The sequence below is a fragment of the Melanostigma gelatinosum genome, assembly GCF_949748355.1.
Source record: "Melanostigma gelatinosum genome assembly, chromosome: 19".
In the NCBI taxonomy this organism is placed as follows: domain Eukaryota; kingdom Metazoa; phylum Chordata; class Actinopteri; order Perciformes; family Zoarcidae; genus Melanostigma; species Melanostigma gelatinosum.
In genome coordinates, this window is record NC_136652.1 from 10,417,718 (window position 1) to 10,444,242 (window position 26,525).

At 45.3% G+C, this 26,525-nt stretch overlaps 1 protein-coding gene across 3 annotated transcripts in view; it reads left to right on the forward strand.

The window, feature by feature from the left end:
- Positions 1 to 5,669: 5,669 nt before the first annotated feature.
- The window catches only part of sipa1l1 (signal-induced proliferation-associated 1 like 1), a gene marked incomplete at its 5' end in the record, with an annotated part of 29,143 nt that continues 8,287 nt past the window's right edge, over positions 5,670 to 26,525 (forward strand). The window contains 15 exons of one of the 3 annotated variants that reach the window (XM_079290884.1): positions 5,670 to 7,097; positions 7,296 to 7,518; positions 7,945 to 8,075; positions 9,986 to 10,174; positions 10,885 to 11,059; positions 12,194 to 12,297; positions 12,626 to 12,783; positions 17,570 to 18,149; positions 20,245 to 20,343; positions 20,608 to 20,783; positions 21,240 to 21,530; positions 21,768 to 21,917; positions 22,421 to 22,554; positions 25,469 to 25,566; positions 25,816 to 26,324. In XM_079290884.1, the coding sequence (XP_079147010.1) occupies positions 5,670 to 7,097; positions 7,296 to 7,518; positions 7,945 to 8,075; positions 9,986 to 10,174; positions 10,885 to 11,059; positions 12,194 to 12,297; positions 12,626 to 12,783; positions 17,570 to 18,149; positions 20,245 to 20,343; positions 20,608 to 20,783; positions 21,240 to 21,530; positions 21,768 to 21,917; positions 22,421 to 22,554; positions 25,469 to 25,566; positions 25,816 to 26,324 (4,445 nt within the window). The remainder of the gene's footprint in view (positions 7,098 to 7,295; positions 7,519 to 7,944; positions 8,076 to 9,985; positions 10,175 to 10,884; positions 11,060 to 12,193; positions 12,298 to 12,625; positions 12,784 to 17,569; positions 18,150 to 20,244; positions 20,344 to 20,607; positions 20,784 to 21,239; positions 21,531 to 21,767; positions 21,918 to 22,420; positions 22,555 to 25,468; positions 25,567 to 25,815; positions 26,325 to 26,525) is intronic. The other 2 variants (XM_079290885.1, XM_079290886.1) reach the window with 2 other exon arrangements.

A 26,525-nucleotide genomic window follows, 5' to 3' on the forward strand; every position in this document is an offset into this window, starting at 1 on the left:
TCTCTCTCTCGTCACTCGTTCACATCTCCATGCTCATCTCCTCACTGTGAGAGCCGGGGATCGGGGGGGGGGGGGGGGGGGGGAAGTGTACGCCGTAAAACGCCTTCGCAATTTCACACTCGAGAGAAAAAGACAACAATCGGTGGACTTCAGAGCTCCCGAAAGCCCCTTTTACGTCTCACTGAACCAGAGAGGAGACCCCCACCCCTCCGCCGAGCTCTGCAGAGGAAAAGGAAAAAAAAAAATAAGCAAAGCACGTTTATCTTTCCACGCAATTACAATCTCACTTTGAAATGCTCTGAGCTGAAACCCCAACACATTGGACTGCCTTGTCAGCTTTCAAAGAGAATAATGTTTGATTTATTTTTTCCCTTCTTATCTTCGCCGTGTGTCTCGGCCTGTCGTTTCCTCGTCCACACTCAGACGAGCTGAGCTGCAAAGCTCTCAGATGGCCGTGTAGCATTTATCCACACCAGGCCACTGCGAGGTTTGAAATACCTGCAGCTAGTGAGTGCAGTACCCAGAGAACATGTTAAACTATCATTACCGCTTTCCGCAAATATAGTTAATACTCAATAACGTTTGAATGTGACAAAAGAGTCGAAGTTCAAACCAATTGAAAACTGAGACACTAATGCCACTGATGCTGGGAAAGATGACTTGGGTGAGAAAATAATAATTGTGATGCAATATTCCTCATCATCTGTGTCCTTTTGTTTGAGTGTGTGTGAGACCGAGAAACGGACGCACTGAGTGCCTGAGTCATAACCTGGAATTTGTCTTAAGGCTCTTTGTGATACCTGCGGTATCTACACCTGCTCGTGAACAAATGCATGTCTAACTGTATATTTTTCCAATATGCCCAGAGGCATCTTAGAAGCAGCTGTTTGAGAGGACTTGCTGTCAAAGTGTGAGTCAGTATCGCACTCTTTATTTTGTAATTGCCATTTTCCCCACACACTGCTCCCATCGCACCCTCAGCCATCTACCAAAGGGGATCTCTTTTTGAATTTACACTTGAGAGGTTCCTTCCATTATTTTTTTTGTCCAAAAGCTTTTGGTTCCTCCCGTCTGTCTCCTTAGAGAGACTCCTTGGGCTCGGCCTCAATCTCTTTTTGTTTTGTTGTCTGGTTTTACAAAAAGACACGACATGACTGGACTTGACTTGACTCACCAGTCGGTTAGGTAAGGATGTCTGCCTGGGAACAGGTGTGTGATTGTCAAAGATGAGGTCATGTAAAAAAGAAGCTAGGGCACGACTGACACTAGCGTACAGATTTTACTTTCTCGTTTTCTTTTGTCTCCTGCCTCCATACGTCTGTCATTTTAATAACCGCTCTGTGATTGCAAGGTGGTGATCTTCGCTAAACACAGGCCTGAGCAAACTTCATTCTTCAACCACAATACCGGCTGATTAATGAACACCGCACATGCATTCACTCTGCAATTGTCTAACGATATTAACCGCTTCCAAATTACAGCATTTCTGAGAATGGAGAGAAGAAATGGAGGATATAGGGTTTCAGTATTTGCACCTGAGCTATGCTCACACACGCACGCTCTCTCTCACTCACAGTATCTTCTGCGCAACCTTTTTTGTACCGTCTCTTTAATTAAGTCTTTCTGTGACTGTCTCTTTTTATTTGCCTCTTTCAGCCGTCAGTCAGCTTGCGTGCTCCATAATTTCCAGGTGTTTATGACTAACTGTGCGAAGTCACAGTGTCCATACTGGCACGCCTGTGCTGCTTGACAACAACAATCTTACACTGGAGGAGCCAAAGACATTGCAAATAAGTGCAATAGGATTTACATATCTTTGATGTCACCATAGTATCAAGAATGGCACCCTCGTGGCATTGTACTCATCAGTGAATGAATTCATAAATGTTGTCGTTTATTGCTCATTGACACAGCAGGTCAGTTGAACAGGAAAACATGTCTAAAAGCAAATAAGCCATTCAACATAAAAATAATAAATTAAGTTAAAATATTTAGATTTTTTTATTTTTATTGGCCACTGTAATAATTCCTCCTGTTCATACTGGCATTAAATTGATCCCTTCATAGTGCAACTATATATATCTATAATGTATGGAAGTGTATATCTCGAATATCAAACATTAAAATAACGCTTTCATAACTTGCTAATGCTGTGTTTATGGTCCACCATTGTCTGTAAGATGCAAGTTAGTTCCTCTGGTAACAGTTTTCAGTTGACTGGGCCAGAAGACAGCCCTGGCAGCACTTTGCTCCATATTTATCTCAGGAATCGACCTCATTTCGACACCTCTAAAGGTTACTGAGTATCTGTCGGTGTAATTGGTCCTCTGTGACGGCAGAAAGGCGCGCTAAGCCGCATTCATTGGTTTCAATTCCCAGTCTCCTTACCTAACGTACAGTATCTCCCCAGCGCTCATTAAGGAGTGCTACCCAGTCCTCAGCGGAAAGAGAGAGGGGGGGGGGGCACTTTTTGAGTGCGATTTCAAAGGCGTCATTGACTCAGTGGAGGGCAATGCAGCGTTGGTACTTTGTGACTGATACTTTTGCAGAGTACTTTTTTTGTGGGTTTTAATAGAAAAATTTGAACTTTATTTCTTCCCTTAGCTGTATCGTTTTGGGGGAATAAAATGGAATTTTGCCCTTTTTTTGCACAAGATGCCACTTGTAATCAGCTGCAAAGTCGTCTGTCTGTAATGTAATGCACATTGTACTTTGGTGAGGCGTCTGATTGAGCCACTTGTGCATAAGAGAAACTGAGAAAAGAGACTCTGGCGCTCCACTTTTTAAGTGTTGGTAGTTAAAGTAGTTTATTACTGCAGGGTTTTTGTTGCTGCCTTCATGTACACTAAATGGAGTCGTAACAGGAATTGTCAAATTCTGTAGTGACAGGGACCAAATTACGTGGATGTCAGAGAACAAATTCTTTCACAATATATGATGAAAATAACCCTCCACAACGCACGACTTTCTCCTCTGTGTTTATGCCACTTGTAACGCACTATACCCGATTATTACTGCCTAATCCTATGTAGGAGTTTGTGGGAGGAAACATGGATAATTAGTGAATACTTTGCAATACTCTGTCATTTGGTATCGAGGGGATTTGAATCCAATTGAATGAGCTTTGAAAAGAGTGGTGAACCACCGGTCCACCTTGGTTTCTACCGGCGTAAAGTTTGACGAGCTTAAATCATTTTGCCGGCCGGCATCGAGGAAATCCCCTCTGAGGAGGTCAATCTATATTCATGCCCTCTCAGTTGCTAATTTTCACGATCTCTTTTGAGAGTGAATTGAAAGAGTTTCATTTTGATCCACGCCAAGATGACTGTTTGTGTGTTCTAGTACACCAGTTGAGACAACTCGCATGGCCGCTTGCTATCTTAAAGATGAACTTACAGTACTTATACAGTATTTCTTAGAATATAGTCTTCAATGGAAAATTTAAAAGCCTCTTTTAGCACATCAAAAGCTTTCCCAGTCACACACACAAATGCTCACCAACGCCTTTGAGTTTCTGCCCATTGGACTTCAAACACTTGCGTGTTTTAAAGCCAATCCAAAGCCCAGACTAGGCTGTCATGCTGCTCCAACAGGCCCGTCTGAACAACTCGCAAACGGCATTGGTGGAGGACGCACTGTAGTGTCACGAGTACTGTCCACAAAGCTGCACAATGCCACTACAAAGCGCCTCCGATCTCTATTAAAGGGCCAGTTCACCCATTTCACAAAATACATTTTCTCAGACAACTTGCGGCATTGATCCGTGCAGATAGTTTTATGAGATATCTGCGAGTATGGGAGTGATTTATCTGTTAGTGCTGCTTAAAGCATTAATAATTACTCAACAGCGATGTGTTAAGTTTAGTGAAACAGTGAGGACTGTGGGAAGGAAAGGAATCAATCGTTCTGTAGGACTTCTTATCTCCATGGTGATGCAAAGTGTGAAGGAGAGAGCTAGTGCACCATAATGGACGAACCAGTAGACAAACACAAGCAGGCTGAAGTCTTTGCTCACCTCTCGCATTAATGGAGGTGGAGGGCGATAGCTGTCACGTCGTTTTTTGGTTGAGATGTTGATTTTGTACATATGGTTGTAGTTTGAATGAATCTACCAAGCCCTTCAGGGGAATCTCCAAATTGTCTGGGCTGTTCTTCAACGTCATGGATCCTTGATGTTATGAAGAAAAATTCAAGCAAGAAAGACACGACTCCCATGTAGAAGGCAACACAAATTAAATCCTGAAGCATCTGTAATTTACACAGTTTTCCAGTATGTCGTACAAAAAGTTCCGATAGGAATACATTCTGTGGCCTCTTTTAAAAGAGTGCTTCGACAACAGCATCGCACTTTTCTGAATTTGTGAGACATGTAATGGCCGTGTTAAATAAATGTCTCGATCAATGTCGCAAAGGCCTGTGATACCTCAACATTTATTCTCTGACATGAGTCAAATGGCAAAATTGCTTCTACAATTCCTTGCTGCAGCTCGAGCTGCCTGGTGAATTATAAACATCAAATACTCCAGAATGAACAAGCACGAGGAAAAAAGGTGAACAAAAAGGACTTTCCACCCCTAAAACTACCGATAGCTTTTTGGACGAGACTTTACAGTTTGCAGTAAACCCGAGGATCAACAAACCACTCGACAGCACCGCCCTCAGACAGGGAGGGACAACAACACACTCATCATGACATGCGAAATGGACAGAAAGGAGAAGCGGTGTCGAACTGACTTCAGCAGCTTTTCCCTCTTCGACTTCTCACAGAGCTTCATCTGAATTCATGATCACTTTGTGTCTTGACGTCTCTCGTGCTGCAGTACCACTCTCTGCCTGACCTGTTACTGACCTGTTTTATAAAAAGAAAACGAAATATTTGAAATTATATTTAGGCATTTGATATCATGACAACACTAATTATCAGCACGTGGGCCTTATTGTTCTAAATTTCCCAGACATACAGTCGTTTCCCATTGCTTACTTTGTAATGGCTCTTGGCTCCGTGTCTCTTGGAGAATCTGAAATGAAGGTAAGATTTGATGCTGTAGAACATGTGATGTTCCCTAACTGGATTTCTCGCTCTCCTTTCTCTCGCTGTACTGTTTGTCTCAGTTGCTGAGTTGGTCCCATTCAGACTGAGTCTAGTCCTCTTGCAGCACGGTTGCGATGCAGACTGCTTTTTAGAGGCCAGCTGTAAAAGTTCACCGTCAACACATTTCTTTTGATCAAGCTCCAGCTCCGGAAAGGTATAGCGTCTCTGCTGTTTGATTAAAAGGAATACACACTTAAGGTCTTAAACTTGAATGGTGGGGGCCAATGTTCAATGCTCTTTGCCAGATAAAATATATCTTCTTAGCACTCAGTATTTGATTTAAGCTATTAGCTATTTAAGCTAGCCAACATCTCATAGATGTAGGGTGTTTGTGAAATGATACACACTTACTGTAAGTGCCACCATTCCTTTTATTGGAGACCATTGATTTTAATCTTTTGTTGACCTATTCATGTTTTCTTTTTCTTTGCTCTTTCCGCAGCACCAAATGTATCCGTGAGACTCTCTCGTTACTTCACTCAGTGGGCATTATGTTGACCCTAATCTAAATCCATCAGCAACTCATCCCTACCTTTCCCTCCCATCTCCCCTCCCCACACCCTTTCCCATCTCCACCATGACCAGTCTGAAGCGTTCTCAGACAGAGCGCTCGGTCGGGGGCTCAGTGCCGGCTTCTGATGAGTTCTATACCCGCCGCCTGCGACTGCCCAATGGGGGGGCACCGCCGCCACGCAGCGAGAGCGCCCACATCTCCTCTTCAACCACCACCGGCACCAACCCTGGCGTCCCCAAGATGGGGGTTCGGGCTCGTGTGGCTGATTGGCCCCCGAGGAAGGATGGAGGAGGAGGAGGAGGAGGAGGAGGGGGTGTTTGGCACATTACTGTGGAAACGGACTCGCCCAGCTCCACCAACACCACCAGCTCTTCAGGATCAGGAAGTGGTGATAGAGAAAGACTTGTTGGAGGGGGACCAGGAGGAGGAGGAAGTGGCAGTAGTGGTAGTGGTGGCAGTGGAGGAGGAGCGGTGTCAGCCATCACAGCCCACAGCAATCTGTCAGCCAAGCTGGGCCACCTGATAAGCCCACAGGACTCATCCATGCTGCGCAACATCCACAACACGCTAAAGAACAAGATGCACAGCAAGGGGAAGGACAACCGCTTTCTGTCACCAGATGGATATCTGGGCTCACCTCGCAAAGGCATGAGGCGCATCCGCCAGCGCAGTAACAGTGATATAACAATCAGCGAGCTGGATGTGGACGGCAATGAGGGCTGGTCCTTCTCCGGGTGGACGCCCATGCACCGCGAGTATGGCAGCACTTCATCCATAGATAAACATGGCGTTTCAGGAGAGAGCTTCTTTGACATGCTGAAAGGATACCAGTCCTCCGAGGCCCCTGATCAGCGAAGCCCAGCTCCAGAGAAGCTAACAGAGCTACTTACCGTGGCCCCAACAAAACAGGCTGCACTGGACCTGCCAGACGGAGCTTTAGGTCCAGCTAGAGGAAGTCCTGCCAGTCGGCTGAAGGAACGAGAGAAGCACTTGAAGAGGAGGTCAAAGTCGGAGACGGGCGGAGAATCGATATTCCGTAAGCTGCGCAGTGTGAAGGTGGAGGGCGACACATCGAGAGCCGGCTCGGATGCTGAAGACGGGGGAAAAGGGGATGACAGTGGCCCACCTCCCAAACCCTGGGCGTGTCAAAAAGGCTTTGCCCATTTTGACATCCAGTCTCTGCTCTTTGACCTCAATGAGGTGATCCACAGTCGGCAATCTGGGTCCAAACGCAAGAACACCACTACCGGCGCTTCGGCCGCTGCTGCCGCTTCGGCCACGTCCTCCCTCGCCTCCAATCAGAGTGGATTGTACGGGTCGCCCTGTGGCTCACAAGAGGAGCTGAGCAAGGAGGGGATGGGAGGAGGACACGGTACCAACCCTGCCCTGGACCCTGGTGATGACAAGAGCAACGACCTGGTGCTCAGCTGCCCTTGTTTCAGGAATGAGATTGGTGGAGAGGGTGAGAGGAACATCTCTTCTGCTAAACAGGTATGTTTAGTGCAAGAATGAAATCGATAAAAAAATATATATTTGATCTTAAGACTGCAGTCTGTAATATTGATTCCTGAACTTTCTGGCCATTTTCAACACCAAGATGGAAGAAAACTTAAAAGTTGATGACTGCATTTTGAAGATGCAGTGAAGATTAAATGAATAATATGGTTTTCCTTGTCCTTCATCTCCCAGCCGGGCAGCATAGGAAGTGGTGGGAGCTCGAGCAATTCTTCAGGCAGTACAGAGGAAGGACCTTTGGATGCCACCCTCACTACTCATTTTACCAACGCTGGTGTGGCAGTGCTGGAGGTCGCCAAGGACGGGCCGAGCCAACATGCTGACCGGTCCAAACGTTACATTGTGGAACACGTTGACCTCGGCACCTATTACTACCGAAAGTACTTCTACCTCAGAGGTGAGCAAAATAGGATAGTTTCTGTTTGGGCTTTTCTAGACTCATAGTTCTTGATTGTTGATGACTGTTTCTGTTTTTGTCTAGTGTGTAGGTTTTCTTTCTTAAATGCTGTTGACTGTATGTTATGATCATTTAAAAGACTATATCGCTATTATTTTCTGCTAACAGCCAAGCTTTAAATGTATTGTAGACAATTGGCAAAATAATTATTATTCATGCATGTGCTGCATCCTGTATTTGGCAAGCAGTGGAGGAGGCAGTCATTTTTGAGTCAGGTTTTACCTCCTTCCCGCATTAGACCAGGAGAGTGATAAAGCCGTCCTTTCATTTCCCAAGTTATCTTCCCTTCTGTGATTTCGTCCTCTCGTTCCCATTATTCCTCATCTCTCCATCCCTGCCTCAAATCTCATTCCTCCTCACCCCTAGAACACTGGAACTATCTGGGGGTAGATGAGAACCTGGGCCCAGTAGCAGTGAGTCTGAGGCGGGAGAAATTGGATGAACACAAGGAGCACGGCCAGCAGTACAACTACAGGGTCATCTTCAGAATGAGTGAGGTACATTGAAATGGACACTTTGGAGTCACCTGTGATACTGATGTTCTTCTTCTTTCCTTCAATAGTGACTATTTTAACAGAGACAAAGAGAGTGTAATTCAAACATCAATGTATTTACATTTAAAATAGTTTTGGCCTCAAAAGAATGATGAAGAATTACATTACCAAAACTTGTGTTTAGTTGATGTTCCCACAATGTTACATGCTAGGGGAGGATGTAACACCCCCCCCCCCCCCCCCCCCTTGGTTATTCATTTGTTTTCTGGTCCAGAAAAGCGCAAGCGACCCATAGGTCATTATTAAACCACAACGATTCATTTGGGCTGTAATTATTTGATTGTTGTGTAATGTGACGGTCCATTCACCAGCATATATTGTTCTCTCTGCAGCCGTGAATGTTCACGTTCACAAATGTGTCGGTATGTAGTACACTCTGTACCGAGTGATGTTGCTGAGATGCTGTTATAAGTTCAAATTGTGTTGGCGTAATAGATCATAGCCTTGCTTATTGAAAAACACAGATGGAGGGAGACGTTATAAAAGCTTCAGAAATGGTTCAAGACCTTAGATGCCGCCGCCTCCATTCCTTAACGCCACCTCAAGTTATAATATGAGTTTGATTACATTTTTGTTTCTTCACGATGCTCCATATACAGTTCGCAGCGATGGGAAGTCTTGTGTGAATCCCTCGAGGCTTTTGCTGCCATCCCCTCCTATAGACACTCGAGCCAGAGATGCATGTCCTCATTCTCTGAGCTGAACGCCCACCTACCATCTTTGTCAGCCTTCATCTGTGAAGGACTGAGCTGTGCCATTTCACAGCTAAATGAGGCTAAAATAGCACCAAGGGTATTCTAGTAGAGAAGGGGAAAGCATTGCTCTTTGTATCGAGGAGCACCATGAGCAATAGGCCTTCCAATCACTCGGTCATGACGCACAACCTACTGTGCGGCGCTTTCCTATATTTTTTTCAGAAATACTATTTTGAGAAAAGGGTGCTGGGCAGGTATAGCTATATACAGTATGTGTGCTTTTTGTAGGAGTGAGTGGGATGCGTTAAAGAGATATGTCCAGTGTCCACTATAAGGGCAGCTAGTGCCCTCTCTTAAGTGAGAGTACTTCTCTTCTTTGTTTAAACTTGAAGGTGTTTGCACCAACCCTGGGCCTACTGAACACTATAAAGACACACATACACATTCACATAAGTGAATCTTGAGAGCCTTGGGACCACGACAGATATCCAGCTCTTTTCATTTGTTCTCGATGGATATGTAGGTCCTGGTCCTTTTAACAGTCCTCTTGATTTATTCATGGCTTTCGTCCTCGAGTTTGCCTCAAGCGTCTTTTTATTGAAAACTACTGCAGCAAAACCAACATGCATGCTTTACGTAGTCTGGCACAAACAATTTCTATCCTGGATTTTGTAGGAAAATATGTAGATTGAGTTTATTTTGGACTACAACAGACTAAAAAACAAAAAGCAAATTGCTGTTACTAATTAGCAATAATTATAATATACTCTAGTTTAAAGTGTATTTGTAGCTCACACCAAGGTTAAAGTGCAAAAACGGTGCAGGTTAAAGGAATGACCAGAAGTTGTAGCTGCTGATAGTTTTAGGCGTCAGTAGAGAACATAGATAAGGAGGCAGTACGTGCAATATAGCCGTGTAAGAAAAATGTCTTGAATGATGGAGCCACACAACTGCTGTAGAGACCACCGCAGACCAAGACAATGCAGGTCACCAAACATATGATTTACTCACGCGTAAGGGAAACTAATTCGGCAACAGTAATGAGTAAAGAGTGTACAACAGTGTGCAGTCTGAAATAACTCAAGAAATCAGTTCTTGTCCTGATCCTTGTATTTCCCAATTCTCCTTTTCCTCTCCCTCTGGTTGTGCTGTCTCCAGCTGAATACCCTGAGGGGCTCCATCCTGGAAGATGCAGTACCTTCCACATCCAAGCACGGTCTAGCTCGAGGCCTGCCCCTCAAAGAGGTGCTGGAGCACCTGGTGCCTGAGCTCAACGTCCACTGCCTGCGCCTGGCACTCAACACACCAAAGGTCACCGAGCAGCTAATGAAGCTGGATGAGCAGGGGGTAAGTGGACGCAGTTAGGAAACAGATTTGCACTTTGATTAATTTATTGGAAGAATTCTCTGTTTTCTTTTACTGCTCTGCATTTAATAAAAAGACAGTATTACTCAGTTGTCATCATCATTCTTAAAGAAATACTGTCCATTCAGCATAACTGATCATTTTTTAACTAAAGACGCACGTTTCCTTGACATTATCCTGTACTATTTACAGAACATTCTCTGAATCATTTAATGTGTAGGTGTTATTTTTCCCACAGGGGGATGTCTCATTGTGAAGCAGAATTATTTATTATCAATTTATATATATATATATATATATATATATATATATATTTTTTTTTTTATTTATTTATTTTTTTTTATTTATTTATTTATGTGGGATTTAAGTGGAGAAACCTCACAAATCGGCCCCCCCCCCAAAAGGAAACACACACACACCTCAACCTTAAAAAGGAGAATAATACAAAACAAGCTCTTTGACACTCATGCACCCTGATGCAATCATCAAAAGCTGACCCTCTGAAAATCATTTCTCTGGAAAATGGCACCGCGATCACTGCAGAACAACCCACGGTGCTTATTCTTAAAATGCCAACATGAGTCCCCCCCTGAAATGTCAACGGGGTTACTCCGACATGATTTCTACACAGTAATATCCCCCCCCCCCCTCTCCACACCTTTTCATTGCAACAATCTATGTTCTCTCAACAGTTGAGTTTCCAGCGGAAAGTGGGGGTGATGTACTGCATGGCAGGCCAGAGCAGCGAGGAGGAGATGTACAACAATGACTCAGCTGGTCCTGCACTGGAGGAGTTCCTTCATCTGCTGGGGGAGAGGGTTCGACTCAAAGGCTTCACCAAGTACCGGGCCCAGCTGGACGCCAAGAGTATGTACATGTTCCGAAATCTCAAGTTGTCCTGCAAATACAGCGGCGAAGCCTTCAGACGGTGTCACAGTGACACTGAAACGCTCGCCTAACCCACAGCAGCAGGGTGAACATTGATCGACGCACACTACGTAGAAGCTCTCATTGATTTCAAGGAGCCTGGATAATTCTCGGTGACTGATATCAGAAAGCAGCAAATGTAGCAGCTTAGCGGCCCAAACTGTCTCATCAATTAAGAAAAAGAAGATAAAGACGTGCGTTTCTGTGCACCGACGTGGGCGTCCCCCTTAGGGGGTCGGAGTACACAGGAACACTCTTCTTGGAGAGCACATAGCCTCTGAAGACGCCCTCATAATCAGTGTTACAGACTCACATCTGACAGTAGTTGAAACCACTGTGGGTAAACCAATCTTGTGCGCACATCAAACATACACGGACATTACAGACAGGTGACAGATGGCCTCTGGTGTCAGATTATTAGAGAAGCTGAAAGCCTCCGTGTTCTCTTCCTCTCTCCTTTGACCGCCCACCTCTACATTTGCCACAGACAAGATTGATGTCTCCATCATGTCTGCTTTGATATTTAACTCCATGCTATTCTTATGTCAATTAAGTCATCCCCCATAATGCTCTGTGAGAACCAGAACTCCCGGTCCGTATTTGCGAGACATGCAATGCAACCTTCAGTAGCCTCTCGTTGATTAAACACAGCCATGCAAAGCACTCCCTATAGAAGGAGTGTAATTAATTGAAGTAATGTAGCTAGTTTAAGTATGTCCTTTTAAACACCTTGGGGCGTTTTAGTTCCCTGAACAGAGCCCATCAATAGACTGTCGGTGGTTATTTACATGCAGGGGCTCTCTTTGTGGCGAGAGAATTAGAAGAGTTCAGGGAACACATTGCCATCTGAACAGCAGCAGAGGAAGATGGGTACCACAAAGGTAACGTTTGGTCATATGTGTTCATAGTGTGGGAGTTCATCAAGAAAATGTTTCAGAGAGAATGAATACATATTGTATATTCTGAATAGTTTTTCAGTTGGATGTTTTCTGTCCTTGGACATGTTACAAACATTCCTCCATATCTGATAGCGACAGTTGTTTATGGTTACAAAATGTAATTCTATCTCCACAGCTGACTCGACGGGCACTCACTCCATGTACACCAACTACAAGGACTATGAGATCATGTTCCACGTGTCCACCATGCTGCCGTACACACCCAACAATAAGCAGCAGGTAGGTGAATGACGGGGCTCACAGTTCCAACACACTGACGTCTTTATGTCCACGAGGATGTTGCAGCTATTTATGTGTATGAACATGGTCATCTAGGTCAGAATGTTACAGATGAGCCTACGACCATTTCACTCATTTTGCACATGGCTTAAGGAGCAATTGTCTCGATAGTGCAAGAGATAAAGCACTGCAGACTTTCTATGACATATTTTTAAGTAATTCTGGTTTAGAGTTTTTCTGCATTTTCTAGACATCTCATATTATCATTTAATATTACCGTACTCAATATCTAACTCTAGTTTCTCCTGCTGTCTTTGTCCTTTTCCAGTTACTGCGGAAGCGTCATATCGGGAATGATATCGTCACGATCGTGTTCCAGGAACCCGGGGCCCTCCCCTTCACCCCCAAAAACATTCGCTCACACTTCCAGCACGTCTTTGTGGTTGTGCGTGCTCACAACCCGTGTTCAGAAAACGGCTCCTACAGGTGGGACGTACTCACCTCTGTGTATATATTTGAGTATTTAGAGTGTTGTATCAACACAAACAATGTTTTCTATCGCGCAAACATCGCAGCGGCATTTAATCTTGCCAATAGGTTATCTGATGAAGCCGAAAGATCGCTGTGTCCGATGTGCTCTCTGACAGGCGGTGTCTGAGCGTGGCGAGCTTGCGTGAGCGTGACTGAAAAACACAATGAAGGAATGCTTATTACCAGACCAATTATTCAGCTGACGGCTTTTGAAATCACTTAACAGCTGAATTTAGTGGTTCATGCTGATTTTCTTGAGGCGGTGAGACAATTGGGTTGTAGATTGTCAGTTTCACGGCATTTTAATAACCAGCTCAGTAAAAAAAGTTAACTTTTTATCCAAAAACCGGTGTTGCACTAGTAATAGGTGGTTGTTTTATAATGTGTCATCTCGTATTGATGCCAGCGCAGTCGACGCATGTAGAGAAAAGGCTCTATCAGATAATTTGGACTTTGTTTTACCAAAAGTATGCACATGACCTTTTTCTTTTCATGAGTCCCTTTCCATCACTCTGAAATAACAATGCTCTTATCTGTCGCTTCAAATGGTTGCCTCTGCAGTTCCACCGCTCTATTTTATAGGAGGCTGTGAGTGTGGAGAGCCCTCTGTACTACTCTGCCGTGGAGTCACTTTTAAGAAAGAATGAACTTTCTGCCCGTTCAGCTGTGAAGGACATTTCATTCTCCGTTTATTCCTGCCTCTGTCTTTTTTATCTAGCTTTCTGTCATTCTCTCATATCTTGCTCTCTTTGACGCCTCCCTCCCTCTCCCACATATAGCTGTTTTAATTGCAGTGTGAGCACATTGTGTGAGGTCTTAATTGTCCCCCATGGGGCTACTTCATTACTGAGCAGAAGCACACGGTGCACACGTGGAACGGAGAGCTCAGGAATGAAGTGGAATATTGAGCAAATACTGCCGACACGTGCCTTCTGTAATTCACGAGTGTTAATTAGGTTTTCTGAAGTCAATACTAATTTCGCACACTCGCACACTACCGCCATGTTTTCAGATGTAAATTTTCGATTCATAGTGACCACAGGGAATTGACTGACCTAAATGCTTTGAAGGCTTTTTTTAGGGAACATTTTTATACACGCACGGCAGGAAAATACAGCACACATCATTGTCGTACTTAGTATATCTGTGGCCTCGAAAGCTGTTGCTCCCAAACCTCAGCTCTTTTGTTCACAAAGATGCATCATCATCGCAGTTGTGAGACTATCACTGGACGAGACAAACGAGCGTCGCGTAGAATGAGACAGTGGTGCCACTGAACGTGACTCCCAGTGAACACGTCTTCAGTGGTGTGTCACTTCCTTCCACATGTTGATTTTAGTTATTTTGGGGTGCACATTCAACTCTCTGCGCAGTCCACTGCACATTACAAGTGTGTTATTGACCCTGTCGCATCCCATAGAAATCACTTTCAGAGTCTCGGGTTCTGAAGAGTGAATCCAATCCGGAAGTGCCATAAGCCTTCTAAAGGACGGAGGTGTGCGACTCTCCTGGTTGCAAAAAGAAGTCAGATTCTATAGAAGTCTGGCTCTACTTCTCACTTGATTTATTACCTCATTAACATTATAAACACAAGTCTATGGTCTCAATGGCTTGTTCCAAGTCTTCTTCAATACAGCGTGATGTTAATTTAGTAAGTTATGGTCCCATTTAGCTTAAAATAAACCATAAAGCAGGGTATGCTTTAGGCGTGGCTACCTTGTGATTGACAGGTCGCTACAAAGTTGTCTGGCTTGGTAGTTGTCCGTCTTTGACGGTGTGTTTTTCATTGAAGTTAATAAGTAAAATCAATTTTGTCTTCGGCGTTCGGTTGCACTTGGCTCCACCCTCTCGTGTCACTTCTGGTTGCGTAAAAAAGATTTTGCGAAGGCCAAACTCAAGGCTTCAAAACCGTAGATGGCAGTGACCCATTCCCTGCCGTGTTAGAGTATACACTATATAGTTCCCTCACTCTAGAACTAAACGTCACCAAAACCGCCACTACGCAAACCTAGATTCTGTAAACGGTAAATACATAGTTTCTGCTTTGAGGACTAGTTTTCACAAGTAGACCAGAAATATGTTCTATGTACCCGGTCCCCACATCCACACACACATGCACACAGTACACCTCTTAGCCACCCACTCCAATAGGTTTTGACATGTTCTTTTTCTTTCTCTGCCTCAGTGGGCAGCAGGTCGTAGATACTGGAAGAGCGGAGCTGCCCACGCACTGGATATTTATAAGACCACAAGTCACTGAAACCACAGGAATGTGCTCTTTCATTTCGACAGCCAAACCTCCTGCCACATGGATCACTCAGCCCAGCAGTCCCGTTCTCCTTTTCCTCTCATTCAATCGCTCTTCTTTTGTCATTCAGTTATTTTTGCTCTCTCCGTCTTGTTCTCTGGCTTTCACTCCTCTACCTTCCTCTCTCTCTGTCTCTCTCTCTCTCTGTCTCTCTATCTCTGCCCCTCTCTCTGTCTCTCTCTTTCTCTCCCCGTCGCTTGTCTCTGTCCTGCATGAGTCACAGGTCTTTGGTTGACTGACGCACAGGTGTTTGAGATCAGTCCGAGTGCTTTTAGAGCTCCAGTGTAATGCATTGGGTGATGTTAGTCGTGATGGAGAACAATAGGAATAAAAGGTTACGTTTTATTTTAACCATTTGTTCAGCCTGCTTATAACCACTTCAGCTGGTCCTCTCTGAAATACCCGGCATGATTCATTGTTCATCTCCAGAAAAGCAGGTGGATATTGCCTCCAGAGTATATTGCTCACTTTGTACTTCATAAGGGCCGTCAGTTTAAATGTGACTTCATATGAGAGTATGTGGAGAGGTGAAAACTAGCTCTTACACGTTCACCAATCCCTGAGAAGAAGACATCGTGCTCTTTAGCTGCTCAATGCTCCACGATGTTCACCAGAGGGGTCGCTGACCCTCTGTTTGTCTCCAGCTGGGCGGGTATCGGGTTTTTGAGCTTTTTCAATAAATAGCTGCCTGCTTCTGCTGGAAACAGCGTTGATGAGTGCAGAGCGTGGCTTATCATCATAATGTGTACAGCTTAAGTGTGTTAAATTGAATAGAGTTGAGGGGAACTGCAAAATCACTATGAGCTACTCCTTTTCATACAGGCATATAGGCCACGCGATCCATTGTTAATATGAAATATTGATCACAGCCACTTAAACTAGAACACTTAAACTATGAAGTAGAACAATCAAGTACTTTCATGCTCTTCGCACATTAAATGGGAGTTGCCTTAAAAAGGACTGGGGAAGAGCGTTCAGTACAAATGTAGGAAATGCAAGCAACTTCCTGACATGGTAGCATGTACTGAGGGTATTCCCATCATTCATGTATCAACATCGTACTTTTAAAAAGTCACTTTTCTATGCAATCTCAGCCATAAAAAGGTGTTTCCTCTCTTTCCTCTGTCCGTCACAAACGAGGAAAGGTGGAAATTGAGGCGTCGACAATTTGACGGTTCGTGTAATTGAACGCCACGCGTCTCCGGTGAGGACAGGGTGTCTCTGAGGTATGTTTAGAAATATGTGGGTGACATTTTGACTTTAGTTGCTGATTAGACAAAGCGATTAATCCCGGTGGCAACATGTCGGCAGGGAGGCGAGTGGGACGAGGGCTCCGACTTCCGGTGCCACTCTCGTCAGTAATTATCACCTGAGAGAGGATTGTGATTGAGCTCATGTGGTCACGGAGAGGGTTGAGAACAGGAAAGGTCGCCTGTGTACAGACAATGTGCCTTTTTTTGTCGTATAAAAGGCCATTTCATGGCACGGATATGGTTGTAAGTCTGTTTGTCTCACATAACAGAAAAAGATACTTTTCTTCCAGTAAGCAATTCCTCCCCCATCCTTTCAGAGTTTCCTCACACGGTCCTCCTTTCACAGCCACGTTTTCCTTTTCCCTCACTCTGGGTTTTCTGGGGCTTCGGGCAGGAGATCTGGAATAGTTCTCTCCCCTCGTCCTCCTCCCTGACTCTCCTTCGTCTCCATGGCTGCTCAGCTGAGTTCCTGACATACCAGACGGGGCAAACAGCCTCCAATGGCCATTCCTGAGACTTAGTCAGAGGAAAAAGGGGGGAGAAGCGAGGTGGAGAGCGGGGAAAACAGAGCGCTATAGGACGTGGAAATGAAGTACATGCAGTAGAAGAATTACATAGCTTCCACACAATAGCTAATTCAAAAAAACTTATGTACAGCATTTAGGCAGATAAAGATAGCAGTAGACAACGAATTTAAATAAAACCAATACAGAAACCATAAAGCAAGAAGAACAGAGAGACTGGAACTAGGTCTGTTTCCTTTTCCACTTTTAAATTCAGCCTCAGTGTTTCTGTTTTTGTCCTGACTAATGATACAGCAGTCAAGGATTGTGCCTTTTATCTTCCCATACTTGAGTGAGCAAACAGCATGAAGCTTTGGACCAAAACATAAACTCTGTTGCAGAATCGGGCAGCATTTTCTTTTTGATTTTAAATCTTAATGACATAAATACTTGCTTGGATGTGATGTGGTATCCCGAGGAGATGAACTGTTATAAAACCCTGGATCTGCGTGATTTATGATGTCTGATCAAAATACCCACTGCAACCACAACTGATTTGTTGGTCAATACTGGAACAACTGATGAAACAACAACGACTCCTCTGATCTCTCCTTCCATTTGTCCTTCTTTCTCCTCTCGCCTCCTTTTCCCTTCCTCGTCTGCTCCTCTCCCTGCAGTGTGGCTGTCACTCGTTCCAAAGACGTGCCCTCTTTCGGCCCTCCTATCCCAGAAGGCGTGACTTTTCCCAATTCCTCTGTGTTCCGGGACTTCCTGCTGGCCAAGGTCATCAACGCAGAAAACGCCGCGCACAAGTCGCAAAAGTTCCGCGCCATGGCCACTCGCACGCGCCAGGAGTACCTGCGCGACCTGGCCGAGCGCCACACCACCAGCACACCCATCGACCCCTCCGGAAAGTTCCCGTTTATCTCACTGGCCCACAAGAAAAAGGAGAAGAGCCGGCCGTATGTGGGGGCGGAGGTGCGCAGCCTCGGGGCGGTGACGTGGATGGTCCACGTTGAGGATCACGGGACCGGAGGGGAGCTGGAGGCCCTACTGGCCGTCTCCAACGACTTCCTCATCCTGTTGGACCAGGAAGCCAAGGCCGTGGTGTTTAACTGTGCCAGTAAGGACGTGATTGGCTGGACACTGAGCAGCCCCGCCTCTTTGCGGATTTTCTACGAGCGGGGAGACAGTGCGTCTCTGAGGAGCATCGGTAATAACACGGAGGATTTCAAAGAGGTGGTCAAACGTCTAGAGGTTAGGAAACACGCACACCAATGCATACATAATGTGATGACACTGATGGTTGTGTACTCAAACCAGACCCCACGTGGTTGTTGGGAGACTCTGAGTAAGACAAGAGAATGGAAGAGGTGACACACATTGATTCATGTCAGCGGACCATTACTGAGAAACAGTGGTGCAACAGATCATAACACTCACGGATCGGAGCAGCACAAAAGAAAAAAGGGAACAAATATAACTTTTAGAGATATTTTTGCTGCCGATACTAATTGCAGATCGTTGATGATCCATTTTGGCGGATACAGATCCCTGTTTGATTATAGCAGCTGGTCTAAAAGGCCACCGTCCCAAACATCATTTTAACCGCTCTGAAGTCTAAATGTTGTCATTTTACTTTGTAAATGTAATTTATAGTGTTTCTTTTCCTAAAGGCACACAATTCAAATGAATAGGAAGTAAAATATTGTATCTTCATTGGATGGATGGATGGATGGAAGCTGCTTTGAGGTATTTTAAACAGCTCATAGTTCATCTCTAACATCTATTTATGTTGCTGTGAAAACATCTCCTTCAAACAACTGGATTTATTCAAGTTTCTCACCGACACTACATTTGACAAGCTCTCATGCAAACACATCATGATAACGTTATAATTTACCTTCGCCCAATAATCATTTTCACCGAACAGAGCCTGAACGCACCGCAATGTAACCGAACAGTTCGTTGTCCATTGCCACTTAACCAGCTCTCCTCCGGTCAAGTTCAACTCGGATTGGTTGTTTACAACGTAACATTATCAGAGATCGGCTTAATAAAAAAGACGTCCTGAACGCATATTTTATAGATCATCAATACAACTTTACGTCACACTGTGATGGTTGACGTTAAACTGTTATTCAGCCAAGGTTCACATGCGTGCCATGAGGGGGATCTGTACGGATCGACAACGAGCTGTTACGCCACTACTGAGAAACCAAATCAATGGACTAAATTGCTGTTGGCTGCCATTGATCGTGTACCTGGCCCACTCAGTCTCTTCTACTATATTTACCAGCTGTCAATCTGCCAGACTGATAACATTTTCTTTGTCTACATGCCAAAGCTGCTGTCTCATTACTGGTCTCGTCTTATTGAGGGCAGCATGCGCCTAATGGCTCATACACCTACACACACACACTCACACACACAGTAAAGTGGAGCTAGCTCTTCCTTAGCTGTTTCCATGGAAACTGGATAGAAAAAAAGGTGATTTCTTATGCAATCATCAGCGCTTCAGAATACATTCAGCCAACATTCAGCCTCTCCCGACATTCAAACTCTGTGTCTGTGTGTGTGTGTGTGTGTGTGTGTGTGTGTGTGTGTGTGTGTGTGTGTGTGTGTGTGTGTGTGTGATGGTTTTTATCATGCACTTATGTAACCTGGATTGAGTCCTCCATGTTTGATTTGCACACCAACATATTTGAACACACACATCGTTATCAGGACCCAATACTACATCACTTTCATGTTTGCATTTTATGCATCCATTAATCTTTAATCGTTGGGACTACCTCGGTGCCAGAGGAAGGGAAGTGGCCTCGGGGCCACTCGCTTTTTTGGAACTATCTCCCTTCCTCCGCTCTTTAACGTTCCCCCCCCCCCCCTTTTTCTTGCACTCAGAAACATCAGAGGGCATCATAACAATTCCTATCAGGTGCCAGTATATGCAGCATTATTTATTTCACGCATGCTTTGACGACTATAGAGCTGCCCTGTTCCGACAAAGAAATGCAAGGTGCCCTGAAGCTGTCGGGAGCGACACTAGAGGGAGGAAGTAGAGCTACTTGTTCATTGTCAATGAACAAGTAGCCAGGAAGGAGGATGGGCTTTAGGTGATCGTGACTGTTGAGAAATGTAAATATTATCATCCCAGTATTCTATTGAAAGTGTTTCCAAACTGATTCTACACATAAAAACATTGTTGTTTTGGAAGATGAGAAAAGTTCACGGTGCTTTCTCACTATGTCCCCTCTTCTGTTCTCAACTCTTTCTCATAGAGTCTCCTCTGATAATTGATGTCACTTAATGTTCAGTTCTTTGTGCCTCTCTCTGCCCTCCCTTTGTCCAGTTCCTGACGAAGGGCTGCGAGACATCAGAGATGACGCTTCGTCGAAATGGCCTGGGGCAGCTGGGCTTCCACGTGAACTACGAAGGCATCGTGGCCGAGGTATCCGTCTGTCCTTTACTCAAATGTGCTCTAAAACAATCTAGTTTATTGGGGTAGAACGTGTTTACCTTGAAGATCTGAACATGCTTTATTAGCCTCACTCTACTTACTTTACTCTGTTAACGCCATGATTATAATTGATGTATTTATTTTTCCTCACTGAACATAACTAGGTGAAGACTCTCTGCCTTGGATGTTACCGAATTGGATTATTAATCATCTCACCGCTGCAGCTGTAATGTAATCACGCTGTGTCCCTAACAGGTGGAGCCGTACGGTTACGCCTGGCAGGCAGGACTGCGACAGGGAAGCCGATTGGTGGAAATCTGCAAAGTGGCCGTGGCAACGCTGACCCACGAGCAGATGATCGACCTCCTGCGGACCTCGGTGACGGTGCGTGTCGTTATCATTCCGCCACACGATGACGCCACTCCACGCAGGTAGGTGGGGGAGGGGAGAGGTGCCGTCAATTGTTTCATTTTAAGTTCTTTTGTGAACTTGTTCATTGATATAGTATTTCAGTTATCTGGCGAAACGGTGAACAGAATTGCTGTCCCCTCATATCTGAAGTTCAGCAGTGCATCACTTTACTTTAAAGGAGCGGTGCGTAGGATTTAGTGGCACCTAGTGGTGGGTTTATAGATTGCAGCCACCTGAATACGCTTACTACTCCGGGTCCAAGCTCGTGGGAGAACTACGGTGGCCTTTTTAAGAGACCAAAAAGCCTATTTGAGCACCCAGCTCATATATCAACATATATAAACAAATACAATGGTTTGTTTTATTGGTCATTAGATGTTTAAAAAGTCACAAATGCCTGCCAAGGTATATACGCTATGTACCATACTGACACACACTTGCCTCTCAAACGAAATGTCCTCCCTCGTCTTGTGCAGAGGCTGTTCAGAGCTCTATCGGATGCCTGTGTCAGAATACAAGGGCAGCAGCAGCAGCGATAGCGGCTCCTTCGAATACAAGTTCCCCTTCCGCAGTAACAACAACAAGTGGCAGAGGACGTCCAGCAGCCCTCAGCAGTCACTCACTGCCTCGCCGCAGCCCCACCAGCCCAACCGGGCCATCAGCCTGGGCAGCTCAGTGGGGAAGACCCTGTCAGCTGAGAGGCTGGAGAGGGGCGCAGTCATCCCACGCAGCGTCAGCAGCGATGGCCGGCCCCTGGATACCAAGAGGTTAGAGCCCCTCGGCTTTTTCGATATGGAATATAATATTTATATTTTAGTATTCAATAGTCATTTAATTTTACTCATCCAGCATGTATGGGAAGTAGCAATCAATGGAATTTCCTCCTGAAGGCACAACTGAGAACATTTTGCTCCTAACTTTAGTTCCAACATTTCCACGTGGCTGTAAATTCTTACAGTTCCTGTGTGTGTGTGTGTGTGTGTGTGTGTTTGTTGGTAAACCAGGATGTCTCCGGGCAGTGAGAGCTACAGCCTGGCCTCCTCGCTGGCGTTGGGTCGCTCCCCTCACAATCGCAGCTCTCCCAGCAACCTCTCTGGCTCCAGTGATGCCTCCGGAAGCTCTGCTCACTGGAGACAGAAGTCCATGCCTGAGCAGTAAGGGGGGGGGGGGGTTGTGTTTGTCTGTGGCTGGGTTTGTTCCAGAGGGATTCTTTATTCAAGTCTTTTTGCTGCCTTTAGCTACTTTCTTTTGAAACTAATGAGGAAATTGTCATGATTGTTGTCATGAGTTGGTGTATTGTTGGGTTACAAAGCGCATGACTCAGTTTTTATTTTTAGAAAGCATAATGTATCTCCAGCTCTTATTGCTCCTGTTTTACACTTACGCAGCTGATTCTCTCAGTCCCACAGTTGTAACAGTGTGTTACGTTGGTGTAGGACAGTGAGATGATAGCGTTTCTGTGTCTTTGTACATTGTCATGCTCTTGACAGAGCGTTTATTTTTTTTAAAATATATTTCCACCCACTGCAGCCTGTACTCAAATGCATTGTTATTTCTTGCACTGCATCTTTAATCAGTGGAAACACATTTAGCTCGTAAAAACAGCAGAATATAAAACAACTCGTCGTGATTCTTTTCCTGTTTGCTCGCTCACCAGGTTTGTCGGCAGCCGCCACTCTCCGATGTCTACAGAGAGACGGGAGGGGGCTGGAGAGGGCGGGTCCAGTGGGAAGTCCACTCCCAATTGGTCGAGAATGGAGGAAGGGGGCGGGGCCGAACGAGGGTCAACAGGTGAATATATGTTATGGAGAAATAGTGGAGAATATACAGTAAAACTCATGGGTAACAAGTCTTTTTTCAACCCTATTTTCCCATGTTTTTGTCTCTTAAGTGTTTTTTAATTAGCTGCAGATGCTTGCAAATTCAAAATGGACGTACATTAACGCTGCAGCGTTAATGTACGTCCACTTAAATTGCTTTTTTTTCCCTCCATTGATGAGCTCAGATTGTTATTACTGATTCAAAACATTATGGAAAGAGAAATAACTCATTTTCTCACGATAGGTGACATGTCAGCCTAATATTTCGCCATATATCTTGAGTCTGTCCTCCAATTTAACAAACTCCAACAAAATGAGTCACTTAGACACACAAACATGGGGGAATATGGTCCAGGTTGAGAAACACTCAGGTTCCCTTTGATAAGCGTGGAAGGTGCCGTGGCTGAATATTGCAGTTAGATTCTAACGTTTTCAATCATTTAAATGTTTTCTTACTGCCGGTTTTCTAAACATTCGTCTGCGATTGTTGTGTATGTAATATGTTTTGATATGTGAAGGCACTTGACTCTTGAATAGCATGGGGGGGGGGAGGGACAACGCTGAAAATAAATCATTCATATTACTAAATCCATTGGAATGACAGGTATATCCAGAAGAGTGTGTGCATGGTGTTTGTGTGTGCCTCCTCTTCTGCTAGTGACAGTTTTTTGGAGCTGAGACAGCAACTCTGACAGCATCTACAATCTTTCTCTTCTTCCTCCCCCTCATCCGCCGCCTCTTCTGCAAGCTGTGAATTATATTGCCTTCACAGAGCAGGTCTTGATGTCTCTGCAAACAGACAAAAAGGTGGGAAGATAATGAGACAAACAGAAAAAGGAAAGTGATAATTATTGAAGGGGGGCGGGGATTGATATCAACGGTGATCTCCATTAAAGAATATGGCTTTTTCTCACTCTGTTCTATAAGGTTTAATACAGAAGAAAGGGAAAGGGGAGACATTCCTCTCTTTCCTGTCAACACAGTTGGCCAACCTTCTCTTTGCGTTTCCTTCCCTCACTTCCTCCAGTCTGTTCCTCATTCTCCACGGCCGATTATGTTCTCCTCTCATTCATCTTTTTATTCTCTCATTTAATTTTGAGTATCCTCCCGTGCACTGTTCTTTGGGAGTTTCTTTCTTGTTTTCCACCACTGAAAGCCATAAAAAACGACATGCTCCTCTACCGATCCTCTGAATCCCAGCGTTGGTTGATTGTGGACCAGCCTACTTTCAACCTGTTCCTGACCGCCACAATCTCAGAGAAAGGCCCGAGCCTCTCATTTCGTGGTTGTTTTAAAGCACTTATGTCGTTATTGGTCAGGGTGGAACAATGCAGGCTGAGCCAGCTTCGACTGCGTCAGCCAACTGTCCTGCCCTGCACAGTCTGCTCAGCTGCCTCTGTGGTTTGAGGCTCTGTTCTGTCCTTTCCTCTTCCTTCCATTTTTACCCCCTTGACCCGTTAAGTCTTCAGCGATGGTGATGTGGCCGTGCTCGGTCCAGAAATAACTAAGTCATGCAGAGGGCAGAATACTCACTTTTGCTTTCCTGTCACACAAACTGACATTACTTTTGCCATTAATTTAGCCACTACAGGGTTTTGTATCTAACAACAAAGCAAGGAATCTCTGTCTCTCAGTCTTTGGGTGTGTCGTCGCACATCTCGAGAGCCGTCCATCTGATCTACTTCACACCTGGTGGGTGTACTGCTGGGGACCCAAGGACTCCCATTGTTCAATATGGTGCAGTTTGGACACACGACACATGTTCAATATTGATAACCTTTGAAGAAACAAGCGATAGCGCGCTGTACAGCAGCGGAGGCGGGGCTTCAGGTCCCTGCAGACTAAGTCCAGCATGTGGGCCACAGCTGGCCTTTACGGGCCCTGGCTCATTGACTGCAGGTCGCTTGTGCTGCTGGATGCTGGACATACTAACGTTACAACCAAACTCTCTTCACTTTTATTCCTGGAGTCAACTATCGATGATCGATTCTTGACAACGCTGCAAACGGCAAAACCCGAAGCCAAGCAGTCAGCCCGCTACAAACGGCAACGCTCCAAATCGCCACTGCACCAGTTAGAGTAGTTATTGCCTCAGGTTGTCCTGTTGCATCTATTTAACACAGCATTTGCTCAATTTTGTTTTGGTATACTGTGGCAGGTTTATGATTAATTCATGCGTTGGGCGGTGAGATGCAGAAAATGTGTTCCCTTCTTATGCACAGCAATTTTTACAGTGACAACAGTGTTTTTTTTTAGTTGAACAACGCTTACAGGAGTATACACATTAACCAGAGATGCTGGGTAATTTGTGTCTGGGTTTGTGGCAAAATATCAGGGGTGGGTGGGGGGACGGGGCACTACATTACTAGATTCATCCTAGCAGATGTTATGATGCCTCCCTCAGCTCTGCCTCTCACGGTGCTATGGTCATTAGCTGCCTACTCTGCATGTCTTCTTGCATAGCATGTAGAGAATTACAAATCAGTCCCATTTATACCCTGGGTTTTGCGTCAGGACACACACACACACACACACACACACACACACACACACACACACACATTCCCTCACGTGGAACAGCTTGCCCAGAACAAACAAAGCCAGCAGGGTCATTTCTGTTTGATGTGTGTTCCTTTTGAAGACAAGTGATCTGGGTTTTTTTTTTTTTTTTTTGTCCACGGACACAGCAGAGTCAGAGTGAAACCGGTGTCATCGTTATGAACCTCCAGGAAGCATGAGTGCTGTAGTAGCAAAATATACACGAGTGAGCAGAGAGCAGAACGACTTCTCTGTTCAGACATCAACAAGTCATCTGTTTGTACCGCAGGCTGTGTGCATGAATTCGTCACCAAACCCAGCTGTGTATATTGTCCTATTTATTGCAGAGGCCCCAGCCTCCAAGTCTGGTCCAGGCTACTCTGGAGGTCCCCGCATCCAAAGACAGGAGCAGGTCATCCACCTGTCCCCGAAGAAGAGCAGCCAGGTCAGGCTTTACACTATTTTTATACTTTACACTATAGGTCTTACACTATTTACACCATCAGGGTTCTGAACCCTGATCTGTAACCCCTCTTTCATTTCTTCTTCTGTGGCTCAGATGCATCTATGTTAGCATACAGTGAAAATTTCATGATGTAATCATCGTAAATAATACTTTAGTCTGAAGTTATTTTAATGATCACTGACATAGAAATCTCCCTCACCTGTCATTTCCACTTTCTCCTCGTTCCAGCAGTCGGACGGCCCTTATTCTGGGCACTCCAGCAGTAACACTCTATCCAGCACAGCCTCTAGCGGGGGCCACAGCGACAGCGATAAATGGTACGAAATGGGAGCGGGTGGAGGCTCCAGCGGTGACCAGGGTGAGCCGGAGCCCAATGGCCTGGGCGGAGGAGGCTACCTCCAGGGCACGTCTGCCGACAGCGGCATAGACACCAGCTCGTACGGAGCCTCTCACCACACGCACCCCCACTCTCATCATGGCAGCACCACCTCCCTGCTGGCCCCGAGCGGAGGCAGAGAGACGAGAGAGAGCAGGGAGAGCAGGGAGCGGTCAGCGTCTCCATGGCACAGCCCCACAGAGGGAGGCCGCCGGATGCTGGAGAGGTCGCCGGCTGCAGCCGAGTCCCCGGGCCCTCCGGCGGAAAGGAGTGTGGAGGGGACGGGCAGAAGCCCGCCTACTCATCTCCTTGTTAGAGACAGCAGCACCTTCAGTCTGAGTGACGCTGGCTCACACTCCAGGTATGTTTATGTTTGTGTGAGGTGAAGCTTTTCTCACTTCTCTCAATAAAAGTTTTATCTAATTTCAGTCTTAGTTTCAATTTTGATCTCTTCCACTTCTGTCATGTGACATCGCAGCGTTTGCGTGACCTCTGCAGAATGTTTACCAACTCATTATTACTCAAGCTAATATTTCTCCGCCCAAGAGGAACACACACTAGA